The 19,486-nt window shown below is 40.8% G+C and overlaps 1 protein-coding gene across 1 annotated transcript; it reads left to right on the top strand.

The window, feature by feature from the left end:
- Window positions 1–6,702: 6,702 nt before the first annotated feature.
- On the top strand, window positions 6,703–19,237 carry RNF139 (ring finger protein 139). Its single transcript, XM_082601817.1, has 2 exons — window positions 6,703–7,228; window positions 17,167–19,237. Exons 1-2 carry the CDS (start codon window positions 7,048–7,050, stop codon window positions 18,978–18,980), a joined length of 1,995 nt encoding a protein of 664 aa, XP_082457943.1. The 5' UTR covers window positions 6,703–7,047; the 3' UTR covers window positions 18,981–19,237.
- The last annotated feature ends 249 nt before the right edge of the window (window positions 19,238–19,486 follow it).

Raw genomic sequence — 19,486 nt, 5'->3', positions numbered from 1 at the left:
GCAAGGTAGACTTCTAGGTTCTGTAGCAAGGCCAAAGCATCTGCAGTGGAGAACCACACCTCATTCAAAAATGGCTCCTTGCATGCTGATGGGCCTTGGTAAGAACTGAGCATCTCATGGGACATCAAGTAACCCTTCATGAGCTAGGTTTTGTCAGACCCACCAAGTCAATCCATCATAAGGTGGAAATGGTACACCTGGGATCGGTGACAAGTAGGACCAGGGGAAATAAATAGGTACATAGGCAGATGGTCCAGACTCCTGTATCATATGTATAACACTTGAACCAGAGTCCCTCCCTCAGTTCACAACTGTGGCTGCTTGAGAGGCTCTTTTGTCTAGCTGATTCAGGACAAAAAAGCCCAAGCTGTGTTCACCGATGGGTTTATTGGAATATGGGTTCAAAATAAAAATAGACTTCTGCCCTACAGCCCAAATCAGGAGTGCTGTTAAAAGACAGGTGAATTCTCCAAAAAGGCAGAATTTGGGGCAGTATTCCTGGTCATCCACTTTGTGTGGTAAAAAGTGGCTTGAAAGAAGAATATATCTTCTTGGCAAGTGGCAAATAAGTTGGCTAGATGATCAGGGGCCTGGCATGAAAAAGATGAGAGCAGGGACAGGGAAGCCTGGAGAAGAAGCAGTGGAGAAATCTGTGGGATTTGGCACATGAGTAAAGAACTTGGTGTTGTATAACAATGCCTACCAGGGATAATCCACCACAGAACAGGCACTCAACAACCAGGTAAACAGACTTGGCCAGTAACTTCAGCAACCGCAGCCATCAGCTGTCCCAGTACTGGCACAATGGGCTCATGTACATTGTCATGTCCCAGGGATGCAGGTGAGCAAGAGGCCAACAGCACGGCTTCCACTCACCAAGTGGCCACTCCCTCATGTTCAGCACTGAACCCTTGATACAATAGCATCCCTCAAGGAAACCAAGCAGCTGCTTGGTAGCAAGTTGATTACATTGGGCTCCTATCCTGGAAGGACAGTGACTGACCTTTACTAAAATCTTCCTGTCTCCAGGTACGAGTTTGCCTTTCCTGCCCACAAGATGTTGGCCAGACTACTTGTCCAAGGGTTTACAAGTGTTTGATCCATCAATATGTATCCTGCATAATATTGCCTTTGACCTAGGGACCTACTTTACAGCAAAGGACTGTTTCATGACCATGGGATTCACTGGTCCTGTCACATACTACAGAACGTAGAAAATGCTGGCCTGGTGGAGTGGTGAAAAATCCTTTTGAAACTGCAGCAAAAGCTTGGAAGATGTGAAGGTGGGATGCCGTCCACCAGGACTCAGTATACTAAATCAAACTCATTATATAGTGCCATGTCCAGTATAGACAGAAAATGCAAGTCTGGGAATGAAAAGGTAGAAATAGAATTCCCCTTGTAGGCTAAATAATGGCCCCCAAATACGTCCATGTCCTAATACCCAGAACCTGTGAATATGTGATCTTACGTGGTAAAAGGGACTTGGCAGGTGTGATTAAGTTTAGATGGGGAGAATAGCCTTGATGATCCAGGTGGACACAATATAATCTCAGAGGTCCTTGTAAGAGGGAGATGGGAGCAAGTAGTAGGAGATCTGATGACCAAAGCAGGAGGATGGAGTGATGTGAGGAAGGGACCATGAGCCAAGGAATGTAGGCAGCCTCCAGAAATTGAAAAAGGCAAAGGGATTCTCTCCCAAAGCCTTCAGGAGAAACACAGCCTTGCTGACACCTTGATTTTAGATTTCTGATCGCCATAATTTAAGAGAATAAATGTGTTGTTTTAAACCACTAAGTTTGTGGTAATTTGTTATAGCAGCAGTAGGAAATTAATACAGCCACTTTCTGTCGCCACTGGTCCATGTGCTTCCCATCCCCACGACTCTGCTCTAGAGCAGCACTCCCCAACCTTTTTGGCACCAGGGACCGGTGTCGTGGAAGACAGTTTTTCCACGGACGGGGTGGGGGGGGATGGTTCAGACGGTAATGCGAGCGATGCAGAGCGATGCGGAGCAATGCGGAGCGGCAGATGAAACTTGCTCACTCGCCAGCCGCTCACCTCCTGCTGTGCGGCCTGGTTCCAAACAGGCCCGGGGGTTGGGGACCCCTGATCTAGAGGGCTGGTTCCTATCACGGGAACTGTTTCATCAGGAGACACAATTAATAGATCCATCAAACTTTAACCTACTGAGGTTTCCCAGTGATTTTAGGCTCCTTGTGCCAAGAGGCCAGCAGACAAGAACGAATCACCATCCTGGCTGGAGTAATTGAACCTGATGAGGAGGAAGTGGAGTTACTGACAATGAGGGCAGAAAGGAATATACTTCACACTCAGTGCATCCACTAGGGTGTCTCTTTGATACTTCCCTACCCAATATCAGCAGTAAAATGGGCAACTTCCAAAATAGCAGAATAAGGACCTCCAAAAACTGGCTCTTCCGTAAAAAGCAGTGAGAACACTGGCAAAAACTGTCAAAATCAACCTTTTCAGAATTCTAGAAACTAAAGGCTTGTGACAATCTAAGGAGCATTCATTCAAGAAAAACAGCTAAGTCTTGATTAAAAAGGAAAGCTTCTGGCTTTTTAACTTGCTCTATTCCCAGCCCCTCACCTCTAATACAATGTTAAATTGTTCCTAATTTTAGGGAGAATGCCTCTACTGTGTTTCACCATTAATTTATATAGGTAGTATCCATAGAGTCCCATTATAGTGCTGTTTTTTAAAAATCATCCTTTTTCCACTGCACTGTAGTGTCACTTTTATGATAAATCAGGTGATTGTATATGTGTGGGGCTATTTCTAGACTTTCTCTTCTGTTCCATGGGTCAGTTTTTCTATCCATGTACCACCAATACCATCTTGTCTAAATGAGAGCCTTAGAATAAGTCCTGATATGATACTGTAAATCAACTTTGTTCTTTAAGATTGCATTAGTTATTCTTGACCTTTTGCATTTTCTTACGGATTTTAAAATCAGCTTGTCAATTTTTTGAAAAAATCCTGCTGAGATTTTTTTGGGGGGAGGAATTACATTGAACCCATAAGGTAAAACTGACATCTTTGCAATATTGCATCTTTCACCTTGAAGCTTTTGTTCTACTCATTTGGGTGTAGCTATGAAATGAGAAGTGATTATCAGAAGCCTGGATGACAGGATCCCGTCCAGGGTGAAGGATCCTATATTTCCCGTCTGTCAGAGGGATACTATATCCATCTCCTCTAGGCTCCCTGCCTTGACAGATGTTTTTAACTTAGTAGTACTTGTACTCTTCCTCTCAGCAGTATCTAATCCCTCAGATTATTCTTAACCATCACCTTAGATGACTAACATATTTGAGCCTATCATATATTTATATCCTAATATAAATTCAGTACTACTGAATGGTTATCCCATATAACAACCCAAACTAATAAACAGTATCTTCACAGTACTAACACAGTATTGTGTTAGTATCACAGGGGTTCCAATGAGTATTTCTCCTAAAACCTGTTTACCATATACCATACTAAGTACTTAAAACATATTGTTTTAATTTGTGTAACAAGCATGAGCAATTACTTGCAGAGGATCAGATCTTAGGCTGTAGAATCTGAAAAGTGTGAGTTAGAAACCTGCCACTCTTAATTGCCTGTGTCCTTGGACAGGTTTGTGGAGGATTAAATTGGATAATACATGTTATATGTTTTGTATCTTATCTGACATTATTAACCTTTTTTTTCTCTTTTTCCCAGATGAGGATACTGAAGATTAGAGCTTAAGTACATTGTCTAGAGACAGAGAACTAGTGAGAAGCAGAAGTGGGTAAGCATACTGCCAGGCATATAGAAAGTGCTCAGTAAATGTTGAATGAATGAATGAATGAATGAACCAAAGTCAGTCAGTATGTACTCAATGTTGACTCCAAATGCCACTATATTCCCTCATGTTTGCTTTGTTAACTAAACAACAACAGAATCTTCCTATTCATTTGGCATTTACAAAGTGAGAAAATTCAAATAGCTGAATTTCCATGAGCATATCTGAAATTTACTTTAATGAATGAGAAAAACTATAAAGTAATTTAGGATCAGAGATTATTTTCCAAGTAGTTCCCAAGGTCTGAGATAAAGTTATGGTATGTATTTATCCTTTTTGGGGCTATCAATACCTACCCTTCTTCCAGCATCCCCACCTTCCATTTGAAGGAAATACAAAATACGTTGGCAGGGAGAGCTGGGGTGGGTAATTCTAAGTGCTTGTTTCTTGCTGCTTTCTCCCACTAAGGAAGCTGCTTGTACCTGCCCTTCTGGTACAGCTTGGGTACAGATACATGGTCCAATAAGCTTGACCAATTGCATAGTCACTCTTGGAACTTGAAATCCTGAAGAATAATTAAAATAATTATTTAATAAATTCCCTTTTTGCTTAAGATAGCCCAGAATCAGTTCTTGTTGCATGTAACAAAGACTTGGCTGATGTAAATATCAACCGAAAATTGAAACTAGTTTTTACACATTCTACATCTAAAGGCTTTTTAGAGGTACTAAAAGGCTTCTGAACCATTAAAGCCAAATGAACAGATTGTTATTTTTGAACATGGGTAATTTATGAATACACACACACACACACAGCTACCCCACATACTGTCTGGGTAGACTCAATTTAATATAACTGAGTTGTGCAACATTCAAATCAATGTAGAAGCCAAGGAGATTAGATTCAGTGAACTGCAGCTATTTCTTTGAAAGCTTATCTTTTATCTTAAACATCCCTGAAAGCATTCTAAAAACTACCTGATTAATGTAAATTTAGATTTAAGGTAGTATTTTAAAGTACTTGCCAGGATCTTATTCATACCTTCATTTTATACATGGGGAGAGTGAGACCTAGTGAGTTTAAAGAGATACGCTTGAAGTCATATGTAAGATAACTGTGCCACCACTCCTGAAAGTTCTGGGCCCAAGGTGGAATTTAGTTTTAATTAGAAATTCTTATACTAATAAAATTTGTGCATCAAATTAAGATCAGAAACTGTTAAAACGTGGATAGGCAAGAAAGTGTAGGGGAGGGACAAAAATCTTTTCCTTCCTAGGTTCTGTGGCTGGGGCCCTGGAAATTAAACCAATAAAATAAAGATTAACAAGAGAAACACAAGAGTTTATTAACTCATGCCATGCACATACGTCTGGGAGAAACTAAGTGTTGAATAACTCAAAGAGGTGGCTACATTTTGGGGCTTATATAGCATCTTAACAAAGAACAATGCATTGTAGAGAAGTGATAAAGGAAAAGGGGTTTAGGCTTTTGGGGTGGCAGACTGTAGGAAGGTGAATGTATGGGGGAAACTAATGGATAATAAGGATTAGCTTAATACGCTTTGCCAGTGATTCAGTCTAAGAGTTGTCCTCTTCTTGGTAAGGGAGAGGGAGACACCTTTACCAATAGAAATTTGTCCTATTTTTAGGCAAATGGGAAGGAGGGAAGTGTTGAGGTGGAGAGCTTTTTGTTTGTTCCTGCTGTTTCTCAACTGTCTTCAGCTCAAAATAATCATGTCAAAGTAACGTATTTTGGGGTGGCATGTTCTGATCCTCTACAAAAACAAAAATGTATGGCCTCTTCTGCCCTGAGAAGGAAAGAAGGCACTGCCTGGGTGTTCTTACCTCAAAGATTAGAAACAAAGACAGAAGTCAGAGTTCTTGCCCTTAAGTCACATTAGTAATGAGTTCTTGGTACTTCCCTGGTTGCCCAGTGGTTAAGAATTCCCCTGCCAGTGCAGAGGACACTGGTTGGAGCCCTGGTCCGGTAAGATCCCATATGCCGCGGAGCAACTACGCCCGTGCCCAGCAACTACTGAGCCTGCGCTCTAGAGCCCGCAAGCTATAACTACTGAGCCTGCGTGCCAGAACTACTGAAGCCCGCACACCTAGAGCCCGTGCTCCGCAACAAGAGAAGTCACTGCAATGAGAAGCCTGCGCATCACAATGAAGAGCAGCCCCGTCTCGCTGAAACTAGAGAAAGCCCCCGTGCAGCAACAAAGACCCAACGCAGCCAAAAATAAATAAAAAACCAAAAAAAGGGTTCTGCCCTTGACATTAGTATAATGTGGCCGACCACGGTCCGCAGTTCTGCCTAATCGGGTAGGACATAGAAAGGATGATGTGCAAAGAGATGAGAGGGATGTTTTTCTCGGTAGCGCCTACCACTCCAAGCCCAATACGACGAAGGGCGGCCGCTCCATACACTGCACGCAGCGACGCCTCCGACAGGCGGCCTTGTAGCATCTTCCCCGGAAGGTCGACCGCTCAGACCCGGCTTCCCGGTGGGGTGGAGTAGCTCTGGCAGGCGGCGCCCTTTGGCTCTCCTCCTGCCAAGCAGTTCTGAATCATGTTTATGGGACGTTTAATGGGCTCTAATAAAGCAGCTAATAATTCCCTCCCGAGGAAGTAGTGACTGCCTCACAACGCCAACGCCTTTGCAGGCGAGGCGCCCACCCTGAGGCTGGAGGGCGCGGCTGCCCAACCGCGCCTGCGCCACTGGGTGGCGCCAAAAGCAGCAAAGGCGGTCCCGGCTCCGGAGATGGGCGGAAACCATGGCAACAATAGGGACGTCTGCTACGCCGAGCGTGGTGACCGCGAGGGGAGCGCCCCTAGCGCCCTATTATGACGCGAGCGTCGGCGCGCGGCTTCCGCGGTTTCGCGTGACCGCGGGCGCAGCCTCCGGGCCTGGCAACAGCCGCAACTGCAGAGGCGGGCGGGCGAGGTCAAGATGGTGGCTTCGCGGGCGGGGAAGGCGGTGGAGGGAGGAGGAGCCAGACCATAGCCGGCCGGAAACACCGACACCCACAGGCCTCCCGGGAGCCGCCGCTGCTGCCTCCGCCGCCGCCTCCGCCGCCTGCTCCAGCTCGAGAGACGCGAGCGGGCGGCGGGGCGGGCCGTGAGAGAGACACGAGAGGAGGGAGGGCGGGGGCGGAGTCGCCCGCCTTCGCCTCCGCCCCCGGCCGCCGTCCCGGCCCCTGCCCCGCGCGGCCCTGCCCGGCCCGCCCAGCCCCGGTGTGGCAGCGGCTCATGGCGGCGGTGGGGCCCCCGCAGCAGCAGGTGCGGATGGCCCATCAGCATGTCTGGGCGGCGCTCGAAGTGGCGCTCCGGGTGCCCTGCCTCTACATCATCGACGCCATCTTCAACTCCTACTACGATTCCAGCCAAAGCCGGTTCTGCATCGGACTCCAGATCTTCCTCCGGCTCCTTGGTGAGGGGGACGGGGTAGCCTGCGTCCGGGGACGGCTCCGCGGGCCGAGACGTGCAGGAAGGAGAGGGCAGCCGAGCACAGGCTGTGGGGTGTGTGTGTGTATGTGTGTGTGTACTAGTTTCGCGGGCCGAGACGTGCAAGAGGGGGAGGGCAGCCGCGCGCAGGCGGTGGTGTGTGTGTGTGTGCGCGCGCTAGTTTCGTTTCCCCCCGGGGGCGTCTTTGCGGGTCGGGCGGGAGGAGGAGATGACATTTGTCTCAGAGTTGACAGCGGAGCGGTCCTCCCTGCGAGTCAGTCTCCTGTTCATTTTTGCCTCTGAGCGAGGGCGGGGAGAAAGCAGCGAGGTGTGAGCCTGCGGCTCTGTGCCTGCTGTTTCTCTAGGGGAATGAGTACTGGCTTAACCGCGTTCTATGCGACAGCCTTGGAAAAACAGCAACTCTGCTTACGTTTTTGATCTCGCCGTGTGTGACCTTGGGCTCGTCGTGCCGAGGCCTGGGCCTCAGTTTCCCCCTTTCCAAAATGCAGAGTACTCGTATGTTGTCATTTAAATGACATCCAAACGAAAAAGAATGTCAGACCTTGAAACTGTTAGAAAAATCCTCACGAAGAAGGCGATACTTACAACGAGTCCTAAAATTTTCCGTGAATAGAGAAGAAGGTATTGAGAACGGTTATAAAAACGTGGCTAGGAAGTGGTAAGACTTGAAAATCAGTGTCTTCGTTGCATATGAATGGAGTGTTAAAAGCATCTTATACTTCACTCCCCATTTTCACTTGCATTACCAGAGTGAGAAGCATTTAGGCTTAAAACGTTTTTGAGTAATTGAAACGTGGCAAATTTTGTTGATGAGGTAGTTCTTGTGTTAGTTTTTAGTGAGGCTGTGCTTTTGAAGTGTTGCTGAGGACGAGCTGATGGTGAGGTCCTTACCAAGCCTTTCTGAATTAGGAGCCATCTGTTGCTGCTTTATTCCTACTTTTTAAAAAAGTGGTGATGTTGAGTTTTGTTTATAACAACACTTTACATTTGTTTGGTACTTTACTTTTGCAGTGGCTTTTCACTGGTATTATCTAACCTAACGTTCAAAAATCCCTCAAAGGAGGGTGGGTGGTGTTATTCTCATTTTACAAATGAGGAAACTGAGAGAGGTTAAGTGTTTTGCTTTTGATACACAGCAAATAATTGGTTGCCAGCACCTAGGCTTAACAATCTTCTGACATCAGGCATGGTTCATCTTCCTCCTCAGTACAGCTGCAATCCAGATACAGAATGCTATGATAATGATTATATGCTAGATCTTAAAACTAACAGATGTGAACGTGATGTTCTTTAGCACAAGACTTCTCAGTAACCCACCAGCTACTTAATCCCAGCCATCCTGCTTACCACTGCAAAATGTAATGCCCTCTTATTTGTGGCAAAAATGGAGCTGTGTGATTTCCAATGTATAGGAATAGCGAATCATTATGTTGTACACCTGAAACTGATATAATGTTATCTATTGATTATACCACAATAAAAAAAGAACATTAGCTAGCTTTAATGTTTTGTACTTAACATATTTTGTTTAATTCTGATAGGGAATACAAGTGAGGTTAGTTAAATAATGTTACAATGAAATTAATAAGAATGGGGACCTGTTGGGAAAGCATTTTATTCCTGCCAGTTAGAAGTCACTCATCATGATCATAAATTAACAGGCAGTTGCTTGTCTCATTATAGAAAGGTGGTCCCAGCTGAGCCTGATAGACTCCCAACCCCTCCCCGCCTCTCCACGTTAATTGATGACATGCGTGCAGTCAAGGCCTGTGCTGATTCCTGGGTTGCGGAGACTGAGAAATGGAGAACACTGATGATTTCTATTCCTGACACCCACAGGAGAAGAGAGAGTTTGCTAGAGAGAGAGCAGAGGCTCTAGGGAACTTTATGAAATTTGGGATTACCAAGTGTTGTTTTGGGAACTGAATAACCAAATGTATTGTAACATGGACTTGAGGCTGGTAGGAGGGGCTTTCCCCGCTTCTGCTTGGAGAGGAGGGAGGAGGCCATGGTGGAGGAGCTGGAAAAAAGAAACCAAAACAAAACTGGGTTTGAGAGGATTCGCATACTCTTTCTGCCAGTAGTGTAGCCACTGTCTTGAGTGTTCTTCTGGCAGTAACTACAGAGCCTCTGAGAGCCCCTTGGGGACCAGGTGCTTTAGGGCAGTGTACTCAGAGTTGAGCTTCAGGCTAGGGAGCTTTAAAGGAGTATTTTCTTTAGTTAAATCTTTTGTAGTTTAAGAACACTGAATAAAGTAATCTGGTGTTTTCCTTGTACTATATCCCTGCTTCTTATTTTTTGTAGTAAGTCATGGAAGTTTGCATTTGAGAGGTTAAAGAAGAATGTGACCTCAAGCAAGTTACACCTACTCTGTGCCTCCCTTTTCTTATCGGTACCTTTTTAAAGATGGATCATAATGGTGTATCTCTCTTATCAAGTGTTAAGGGCAATAAATAAGGACATAAGTTCTTGTAACAGTACCTGGAACCTAGTAAGGGCCATTTAATTGTTAGCTACTGGTAAACATGGTAGCTTTAAAAAAATTTTTTAATACTTCAATTAAGACCATACTGTGGGGCTTCCCTGGTGGCGCAGTGGTTGAGAGTCCGCCTGCCGATGCAAGGGACACGGGTTCGTGCCCCGATCCGGGAAGATCCCACATGCCGCGGAGCGGCTGGGCCCGTGGGCCATGGCCACTAAGCCTGCGCGTCCTGAGCCTGTGCTCCGCAACGGGAGAGGCCACAACAGTGAGAGGCCCGCGTACCGGGGTGGGGGGGAAACCATACTGTGTTACAGATATTTCAGTTTTTGGAAGTCATCAGCAAAATGTTGGTGCTGTTTATTTGAAAATTTTGATCCCAGAGTATTCTCTGGGTCAGACTTTATGAGAGATACAAAATATTTTCCAAATCTGTCATTTGACTGCTCCTCACATTATGGCAGTGTAATTATGCTAATTTATGACATTTGTAAGAATGATAAAATTATTAAAAACTGTTTTTGGTGGTAAAAAATTTCATCCTGAATAAAAACAAATGTCTTAACTATTTGAGGACCATTCGATGAAGCATCTTATTTGTTATTGAAAGTGACAGGTTTGTGTGTAAAAGATACCAAAGGATGGTTGAAATCAATTGTTCTACCTGGTTAGTTTTTTAATAATTGTAGACCTCTCTGTGCTACTGTATATAAATCTCAAAATTTGTCACTCTCACCTTTTTCCTGAAAACGGAATTGTAAACATGGAAATCTATTCTGCATCCAGTTTTATTTAGTGTCTGAAGAATTTAGTCTCCTACCCCTACAAAAAACTATTACTGCTATACTTTTATTTGGTATCAAACTAATAAGAGAATTTCAGCAAGTCAGAATATAAAGCATCTCATTTTGGAGATCCAAATAAGGTCATATTATAATATATATAATTTTTAAGAATATTAAGCTATTCTTAGGTGTTCAATGCTAAATGAAATGCAGCCCAGTGCAGCGTAATGCTGAATTAACAAGTCTAAATCCAAGGCAGAAAATGCAAGCATAGGAGTTTGTTTTAATAGTATTACTCATATAATGACAATTCATTGAAGTGGAAAGTCCTTTCTAAACATAAAAGAAAATCCAGAAGTTGCAAGGGAAAATTTGATAAATTTGAGTACATAAAAATGAAAAACTTCTTTATGAAAAAATTCTTTTTTTACAAAGATTCTTAAAAATGACACATTAAGGGGAAAATATTTGCGTCATATTTAGTTGAAGTACTAATAAACGTTTTACTCTGTCAATAAGAAAAATTTATACTCCCAGAGAAAAATGGGCCCAGGATAAGCATTTCACAGTAAATGAAATGCACATGGTCAGTAAGCAAAACAAAAATTACTCAGCCTCATTTATAATTTAACAAATGCAGTTAAAACAAAATTTCACTTATGAGATTGGTGAAGAATTCAAAGTTTGAATAAAAACTAGTTTGGGAAAAAAAAAACTAGTTTGGCAGAAGTATGGGGAAATAGATGAAGTTAAACAATTTTTGTAAGGTGTTATTTCTATGTAAAGCCATTTGGTGCTATCAACTAAAATTCATCGTATACCTTTTGACTCACAATTCCAGTTCTAAGAACTTGGCCTGAAGATATAGTTGTGCAAAAACTGTTGGCAAGGATATTCATTGCAGCATTGTTGGTAATAACAAATCAAAAACAAATTGTTAATCTAAATGTCTATTGAAAGAGAATCTGTTCATTATACAACATTATCAGTTTCAGCCATGCAATGAAGTTGTTGGAAAAAATGAGATAGTTATTTTTGGTGCTGTAGAAAGAACTCAGAAAACCTGTGAAGTGTAAACACAAAGTGAAGCAGTTGTAATTATGACTGCATTGGGATAGCCTTAGGGGTTCTCAGCAGAGATACCGTTGACATTTGGATGGGATAATTCTTTGGTGGGGGCGTGGGGATTGTGGCCAGATGACTGGAGGGGAAGGGAGGGTGTGCAAACTGATCCTGGTTGAGAACTACTGAGGTGGACAAATAGACCAGTAAATAGCACAGAATAGAAAGCCCAGAAACAGACCACCCATGTATGTAGAGAAACTTGATGTGTTTCAGAGATAGAATTGGAAGTATACATTGAGGTAAATACAGACTATTCAGTTAGTGGTTATTTAGTTATTCACGTGGAAAAAATTATACTGGATCCCCACCTCACATCAATATATAAATAGTTCGGACTTTCTGGTGGCGCAGTGGTTAAGAATCCACCTGCCAGTGCAGGGGACACGGGTTCGAGCTCTGGTCCGGGAAGATCCCACATACCGCGGAGCAACTAAGCCCGTGCGCCACAGCTACTGAGCCTGCGCTCTAGAGCCTGTAACACACCTACTGAAGCCCCTCCATCTAGAGCCCGTGCTTCGCAACAAGAGAAGCCACCACGATGAGAAGCCCGCGCACCACAACGAAGAGTAGCCCCTGCTCACGGCAACTAGAGAAAGCCCGCGTGCAGCAACCAAGACCCAACACAGCCAAAATAAATAAATAAATAAACTTATAATATATATATATAAATAGTTCTAAGTGGATTAATATCTAAATGTGAAAAGCAGAACTTTAAAAGTTTTAGAAGAAAATATAGAATTTTTTTTAGGGTTAGAGTAAGGGAAAAGTTCTTTAGAAATATGTAAAAGCAAATGTATTAAATAATGATTGATAAGTTCAATGATATTAAAATTAAAAACCTCTATTAATCAAAAGCCAGCATCAGAAAGTGAAAAGAGCGGCCACACATCTGGAGAAGATGTTTGCATTACAGATAACTACAAAGAATCTGTAGTCAGAATATTTTTTAAATGACTACAATTCAATAAGGAAAAACAACTCCGTAAATAAATGAGCAAAAGATAAACTGGCAATTCACAGAGGAAGAAACATGAATGGTCAGTAAATCGAAAGGTGCCCTCTTTGATGAGTAATCAGAAATGTAATTTTTAGAAAAGGTTAAAAAACTCCACTATTATAATGAGATCTCCTTTGGGTAAAAAGCAAAAACAAGTATTTATCCATGAATGTGTGTTTATTTATGCAAAACTTGGTTAACTTTTCATTTAATACCTATAGGGTTGAACTTTTTAAAAAAATCATGTTCATATATTTCTTTTTAATAAACACATAGTTGTTAAAAATTTAAAAGCAAATTTTATCTTAATAAAAAACTTAGAATACTTTTTTTAACCTAAAGTAAGAGTTTGATAGAAAAATTTTCTTTATGCTATAGTTTGTCAAGTACACCTACAGACTGACATCCCAAGATGTACATCCCAAGATGTTTTATTTACTTTGTTCTATACTTCATTGCATAGGGTTCCCTTGGGAGTTATGTAGTTAAAACATTTATTTTTGTACTGTTCCGTCTTTATTCTGTCAGGCATTGAAATGTTTTTCCACAGCTTGCTTTAGATTTTATATTAAAGGTATTTAAGGTACCTGGGGAGTTATGTCTTATTTCCTTCTAATTTTTAGTCCCCAACTTCCAGAAAGGTTAAGGATATGAATGGACTTTACACATAAAAGAATTAAACACTTTGCTGTGTAACATGCATGGTGGTTTGTTTTTTGTTTTCAGCTTGTTTTGTTTGCTCATTTTTGGTAATCCAAATTGAAAAGGCCCTGAACTCTTTCATGAATTGAGTTCATGTATATCTTCAAAGCTCTGAATTGATTTTGATACCTGCCGCTTTTCCTACCTTGAGCACTTTAGTGAAGCTCTCTAATCACTGGAGAATTGGATCCCTGAATTGTGATTCCAGTTAATTCTATGTGCCACTGTCCCAAGGTGATTTTTCTTTATAAAGTAACATTTATATATAGCCTTGATTACTTATTGCAGGTCACTCTTAAATCCTAATGAGGAAACTGTCCTGGTGCTTAATTTTCTTAGGCCTACAGGTTAAATATTAAGAGTTGCCTGTCTGAAGTTGTGAAAATGCAACGAAACTTTGATATTATTGACAACACTTCCCGAAGGCCATGAGAGGGAATATTACTTGAAAGACTTGGAAAGTTAACTTTTTTTCTTGTGAAATGAGAGCTGATTCTCCATTCCATACACAGGAACATGAGTATAAAGGAAAAATTTAAGAATTTTAAAAATTAAAATAATTTTAAATAATAATAATAAAAAATTTAAAATAATAATAATAAAAATAAAATAATTTTATACTATTCTTGAAATGTTTGGTCATTATTAAATCTTGGGGAATAATTTTGATCAAGAAAGAGTAGTATCAGGGGCTTCCCTGGTGGCACAGTGGTTAAGAATCTGCCTGCCAATGCAGGGAACACGGGTTCGAGCCCTGGTCCGGGAAGATCCCACATGCCAGGGAGCAACTAAGCCCATGTGCCACAACTACTGAGCCCGCATGCCACAACTACTAAAGCCTGCACGTCTAGAGCCCTTGCTCCGCAACAAGAGAAGCCACTGCAATGAGAAGCCCGCGCACTGCAACGAAGAGTAGCCCCCGCTCACCGCAGCTAGAGAAAGCCCGCGCACAGCAACGAAGACCCAACGCAGCCAAAAATAAAAATAAATTAATTAAAAAAAAGATTAAATGGAGACAAATCAACTTTAGGGGTGTTTACTTAAAAAAAAAAAAAAAAGAGTAGTATCAGATCGTTAACTTGCTAGGAGACATCCAAACTTTGAGGTTGTAGTCTCACTACATTATTTGTCTATCACATTCTCTTTTGTCCAGAAGTATTTCTAAAACCCAAATAATTCCTTAATCTGTGTAAAAATAAGCTTCAGGGGGAAAAAAAGCTATTAGAATAAAAAGATCTGGTTATAAGTCACAGCAAAGTTCATGAATATTCACAGGTAAAAATTAATGTACCACTTTGTGAATAGCAAGTTAAAAATAATTTACAGTCCCTGCTTGACTTTCTACCTTTTAAAAGGTAACATATAATAGAACTGAAGTTATCTTGGTTTTGTTTTGACAAATTTTAGGAGATTAAGTTTTGTTTCAGGAAAAAATACTTCTGTTTTTCTGTGTAGAGAAAGATTACATATGGCATATGGTGGCTGACTAAATTCCATTTCCTGTTACCTTCCAGAGGAAGGGTTTCTAAACCTGCTCAAAAAAAAAGCCCATTTTCTGTTGAAAGGGCTCTTTGGGAGGATTATTAGTGGACCACTTGTTCAGCGAATTGGGTGGTTCTTGCGCAGAGGTTGATGTATCTTCCAGGTGATTGTTTTCTTTTGTTGTCCTTTTCACAAATGACCTAACACATAGGCACAGGATAAAATTTTAAGTTTGTGGGCAAAGTCATCATTTGGAGGAACTTGGCCCTTGCTTTTAACTGCAGTAGATTGTGGAATGGCTCTACTGTATTATGCAGTGTTGGTCTTGGTTGCATGCTGAAATCAGGTGGAGAGATGGATGTTTAATTTGGAGTTTGTCACTTTTTCTGTACTCCAAGGTCTGATTTCTCAGCTTTGTCTTACCTTTTCATAGGTTTCAGTTTCCAAGTGGGCTGTATTTTATGGCTGCCTTTAAAAATAGAACACAGAATTCAACAGAAACGCTTATTTCCCCAATTATTTTATTTTCTACAAAATATTTCGGGATCTATAGATGTAAAAGGTAGGATCCTTGCTTGCTATCAAGGACCCTATAATAGAGTAGGTACCTACTCAGATAACTACAAACTTCAGTATCAGGTGGTGTATGAGTATTAGGAGTTTCGCCAAGTTCTACAGATAAGCTGAAGGAACAGTCAGTATCAGGAAAAGTGGGTCTGTAGGATGGGTAGGATTTGAACAGTCAGGGATTTGGGAAGTTGATGGGGCCGTTCTGCCAGGCAAAGAGAAGAGTGTAAATACAGCTGTAATTATGGCAGAGAAGAAGGGGTATGTTTGGGAAGGAAATCTGGAGCACTGGTGTGTGTGTTGGGAGGAATGTTACTTTAAAGCAAATTGGGTCCTTGAATGTTAGGTTTTAATTGACAGTAATTTCAGAGCTGCAGCAGTATCTTGAGCAGAGACATGAAGAAAGGCAATTTGGTGATGGCTTGTAGATGGATTTGGATGAGAGAGTTTTCAGAGACAGACTAATAGGTGAGTGTCACTGAGAAAAGGGAGGTATAGGTATAAGTAAAATTTGTCACTGATTGTCAGAGTTTGAGGATGAGGGGCTAGAGGTACTGTTAGGAGAATAACAGTGGTACCTCTGACTGACATCGGAAATCGCAAGGAAGAGCTGTTCGAGGCGAGAGTAGGTTCAGTAGGTTTTAGAAGATTTGAGTGTTGCAGTCGTAATGTAGAAGTGGAAGTAGGTGAATATTTGGGTGTGGTTCCCATAGCTGAAACCTCGGATAATAGAGTTTATCGTAATCTCCCTTAAAAACTTGTCAGAGCACCAAGAAAGATGGTGCTGGATGCACAACAGACTGTACATTGGTTGCTTACAGAGGGGGGGAGGGGGAAGATTTATTAAAACATGTTGTGGTTTTCTGAATGTTACTTTTGTAATTTGAAGAACAGTAAAAAAGGGAGACGCAAAAGGGAGGGGATATGGAAACATATGTATATGTATAACTGATTAAATTTGTTATAAGGCAAAAAATTAAAAAAAAAGGTTTGATTCAGACTTTAGCTGGAAAACTGAAGCTATACACTATAAAAATAAATTTATTTTAATCTCAAAAAAAAATAAAAATAAAAATAAAAAGGGTTGACTATTTGAAGAAAAAGAGTCAAACATACAGGAAAAAGGAAACTTGGAGGAAATGTCTGCTATCTGTGGGAAAGTATGTACAGAAAAAAGTGAATTTGGACTGACGGAGAATACTCGGATTTAAGGAGCAGGAAAAATAAGAGCCAGCAGGAGCTCAGTTTGAGTAAGGAGGAAAATTAGGGGTAAGTGTGAAACTGAAACTTGATTTCCTAAAGAACACGTTTAAGAAAAAGAAATCTCAGATTTAATAGGAACAAGTTTTCCACTTGGGTTATTTTTAATTCTTAATGTTTTTGTAATGGAATTATCTTAAATATTTTTAATAATTATGAATATGTTCTTTCAAGTTTAAAGCTTGTTAAACTGTGTATATCATGACAAACTCATCTTGAAGATAATTTCGTAATTTGGTGTCTGGACATTTACTACTACTTGAATTACTTTGGAAATTAGAAATAAGGGGTAGGACTTTTAAGGATATGTTTGATCTGTCCTGTTGAACTTTGACTTTACAAAAAACATTTATTGGCCTTTAAGCCTAAATTGTCTTGAGGCTTAACGTTCATCAGTTTGAAAATATTCATACTTCCTTACTAAAGGAAGAATATCATAACTGTTAGTGGAAAAAACATTCTTTAAAAATGTTTCATTCCAATGTCCTTTCTTTTTTTTTTTTTAGGTATATTTGTATCCAGTATTGTTCTGATCTTGTCACAGCGATCACTTTTCAAGTTTTACATGTACAGCTCAGCCTTTCTATTAGCTGCAACTTCAGTGTTGGTAAATTATTATGCTGCTTTGCACATTGACTTCTATGGTGCCTACAACACATCAGCTTTTGGAATTGAGCTGCTTCCTCGAAAAGGGCCCTCGCTGTGGATGGCACTCATCGTTCTACAGCTAACATTTGGAATTGGATACATTACACTACTCCAGATTCATTCCGTCTATTCACAGTTAATTATTTTGGATCTCTTGGTTCCTGTAATAGGCTTAATCACAGAGCTACCATTACACATCCGAGAGACTTTAGTCTTTACTTCTTCCTTGATTCTCACGTTAAATACAGTGCTTGTCTTGGTAGTGAAACTTAAGTGGTTTTATTATTCCACAAGATACGTTTACCTTTTAGTGAGGCACATGTATCGAATTTATGGATTACAGTTACTGATGGAGGACACATGGAAGAGGATTCGTTTCCCAGATGTCCTGAGAGTCTTTTGGCTAACAAGAATGACAGCTCAGGCCACAGTATTAATGTACATTTTAAGGATGGCAAATGAAACCGATTCCTTCTTTAATTCTTGGGATGATTTCTGGGACCTCATTTGTAACCTTATAATTAGTGGATGTGATTCTACACTCACTGTACTGGGCATGAGTGCTGTAATTTCCTCCATAGCCCATTATTTGGGTCTTGGAATATTGGCCTTTATTGGATCAACTGAAGACGACGACAGGCGGCTTGGCTTTGTAGCACCTGTTTTATTTTTTATTTTGGCTCTTCAGACTGGTTTAAGTGGGCTAAGACCAGAAGAGAGACTTATTCGCTTAAGTAGAAACATGTGCCTTTTATTAACAGCAGTCCTGCATTTCATCCACGGAATGACAGACCCTGTATTAATGTCTCTCAGTGCCTCTCATGTGTCATCTTTTCGTAGACATTTTCCTGTGCTCTTTGTCTCTGCTTGCCTGTTTATTCTTCCTGTTATACTCAGTTACGTTCTTTGGCATCACTATGCACTAAATACATGGTTGTTTGCAGTTACAGCCTTTTGTGTGGAACTCTGCTTAAAAGTAATTGTTTCTCTCACGGTTTATACGTTATTCATGATTGATGGCTACTATAATGTCCTCTGGGAAAAGCTTGATGATTATGTCTACTATGTCCGCTCAACAGGCAATATTATTGAGTTTATCTTTGGAGTGGTAATGTTTGGAAATGGGGCTTATACTATGATGTTTGAGTCCGGAAGTAAAATTCGGGCTTGTATGATGTGCTTACATGCCTATTTTAACATCTACTTACAAGCAAAAAATGGCTGGAAGACATTCATGAATCGTAGAACTGCTGTAAAAAAAATTAATTCACTTCCTGAAATAAAAGGGAGCCGCCTACAAGAAATAGATGATGTATGTGCAATCTGCTATCATGAGTTTACAACATCTGCTCGTATTACACCATGTAATCATTATTTCCATGCACTTTGCCTTCGGAAATGGCTGTACATTCAAGATACTTGTCCAATGTGCCATCAGAAAGTGTACATTGAAGATGATATCAAGGATAATTCAAATATATCTAACAACAATGGATTTATTGCACCCAATGAAAATCCAGAGGAAGCTGTAAGAGAAGCTGCTGCTGAATCTGACCGGGAATTGAATGACGACAGTTCAGACTGTGATGATGACGCTCAAAGAGAAAGAAATGGAGTGATTCAGCACACAGGCACAGCAGCTGAAGAACTGATTAACGATGATACTGATTAAAATAGCATTTACTAATCATTGGTCATTGAGGTATTTGTTTAAAATTCAGTTCGTCCGAAATGGAGTAATACGCTTCACTTCAGTGTGTAACCAAGCACAAAAACAGTATCAATGTTGAATCTGTGAATGGTTTTCCGTTTACTGTGATGTGCTACTGTAAATATACCTCTTCAATTACTTCTGGTCTCTTTGGTGACCTATTTAAATTTGTGTACATTATTGTACATAGAATAAAATTTTCACATTTTTATGACAAATTTGAACAAATAACTTCTTAACAGATGTAATAATATGGTGCGTCAACTGTGCCAAAGGTTCCTCAATGAAAGTATATAATGTATCTAACTCTGGACCCCAGTTTTTCTTTAAAATGGGTGGGAGAGAATAAAAATGCAAATCAGGGGAAACCATGTTAAATCAAAGAAATCAAATAATTTGGACCAGAGGATAAATGCTAAATGTAGAGTATTTTTAAAACTAAGGGAAAAAATAGGCTGCCAGAAGTG

Source organism: Mesoplodon mirus, assembly GCF_964341445.2.
Source record: "Mesoplodon mirus genome assembly, chromosome: 16".
Taxonomy (NCBI): domain Eukaryota; kingdom Metazoa; phylum Chordata; class Mammalia; order Artiodactyla; family Ziphiidae; genus Mesoplodon; species Mesoplodon mirus.
This window is presented reverse-complemented; position numbering and strand designations above follow the sequence as displayed.

Bases quoted from the DNA above. Each gene is read 5' to 3' on its own strand.
- RNF139 (XM_082601817.1), top strand. From the start codon at position 7,048: ATGGCGGCGGTGGGGCCCCCGCAGCAGCAGGTGCGGATGGCCCATCAG. The intron at 7,229-17,166 runs GTGAGGGGGACG...TTTTTTTTTTAG, and splicing joins GATCTTCCTCCGGCTCCTTG to GTATATTTGTATCCAGTATT.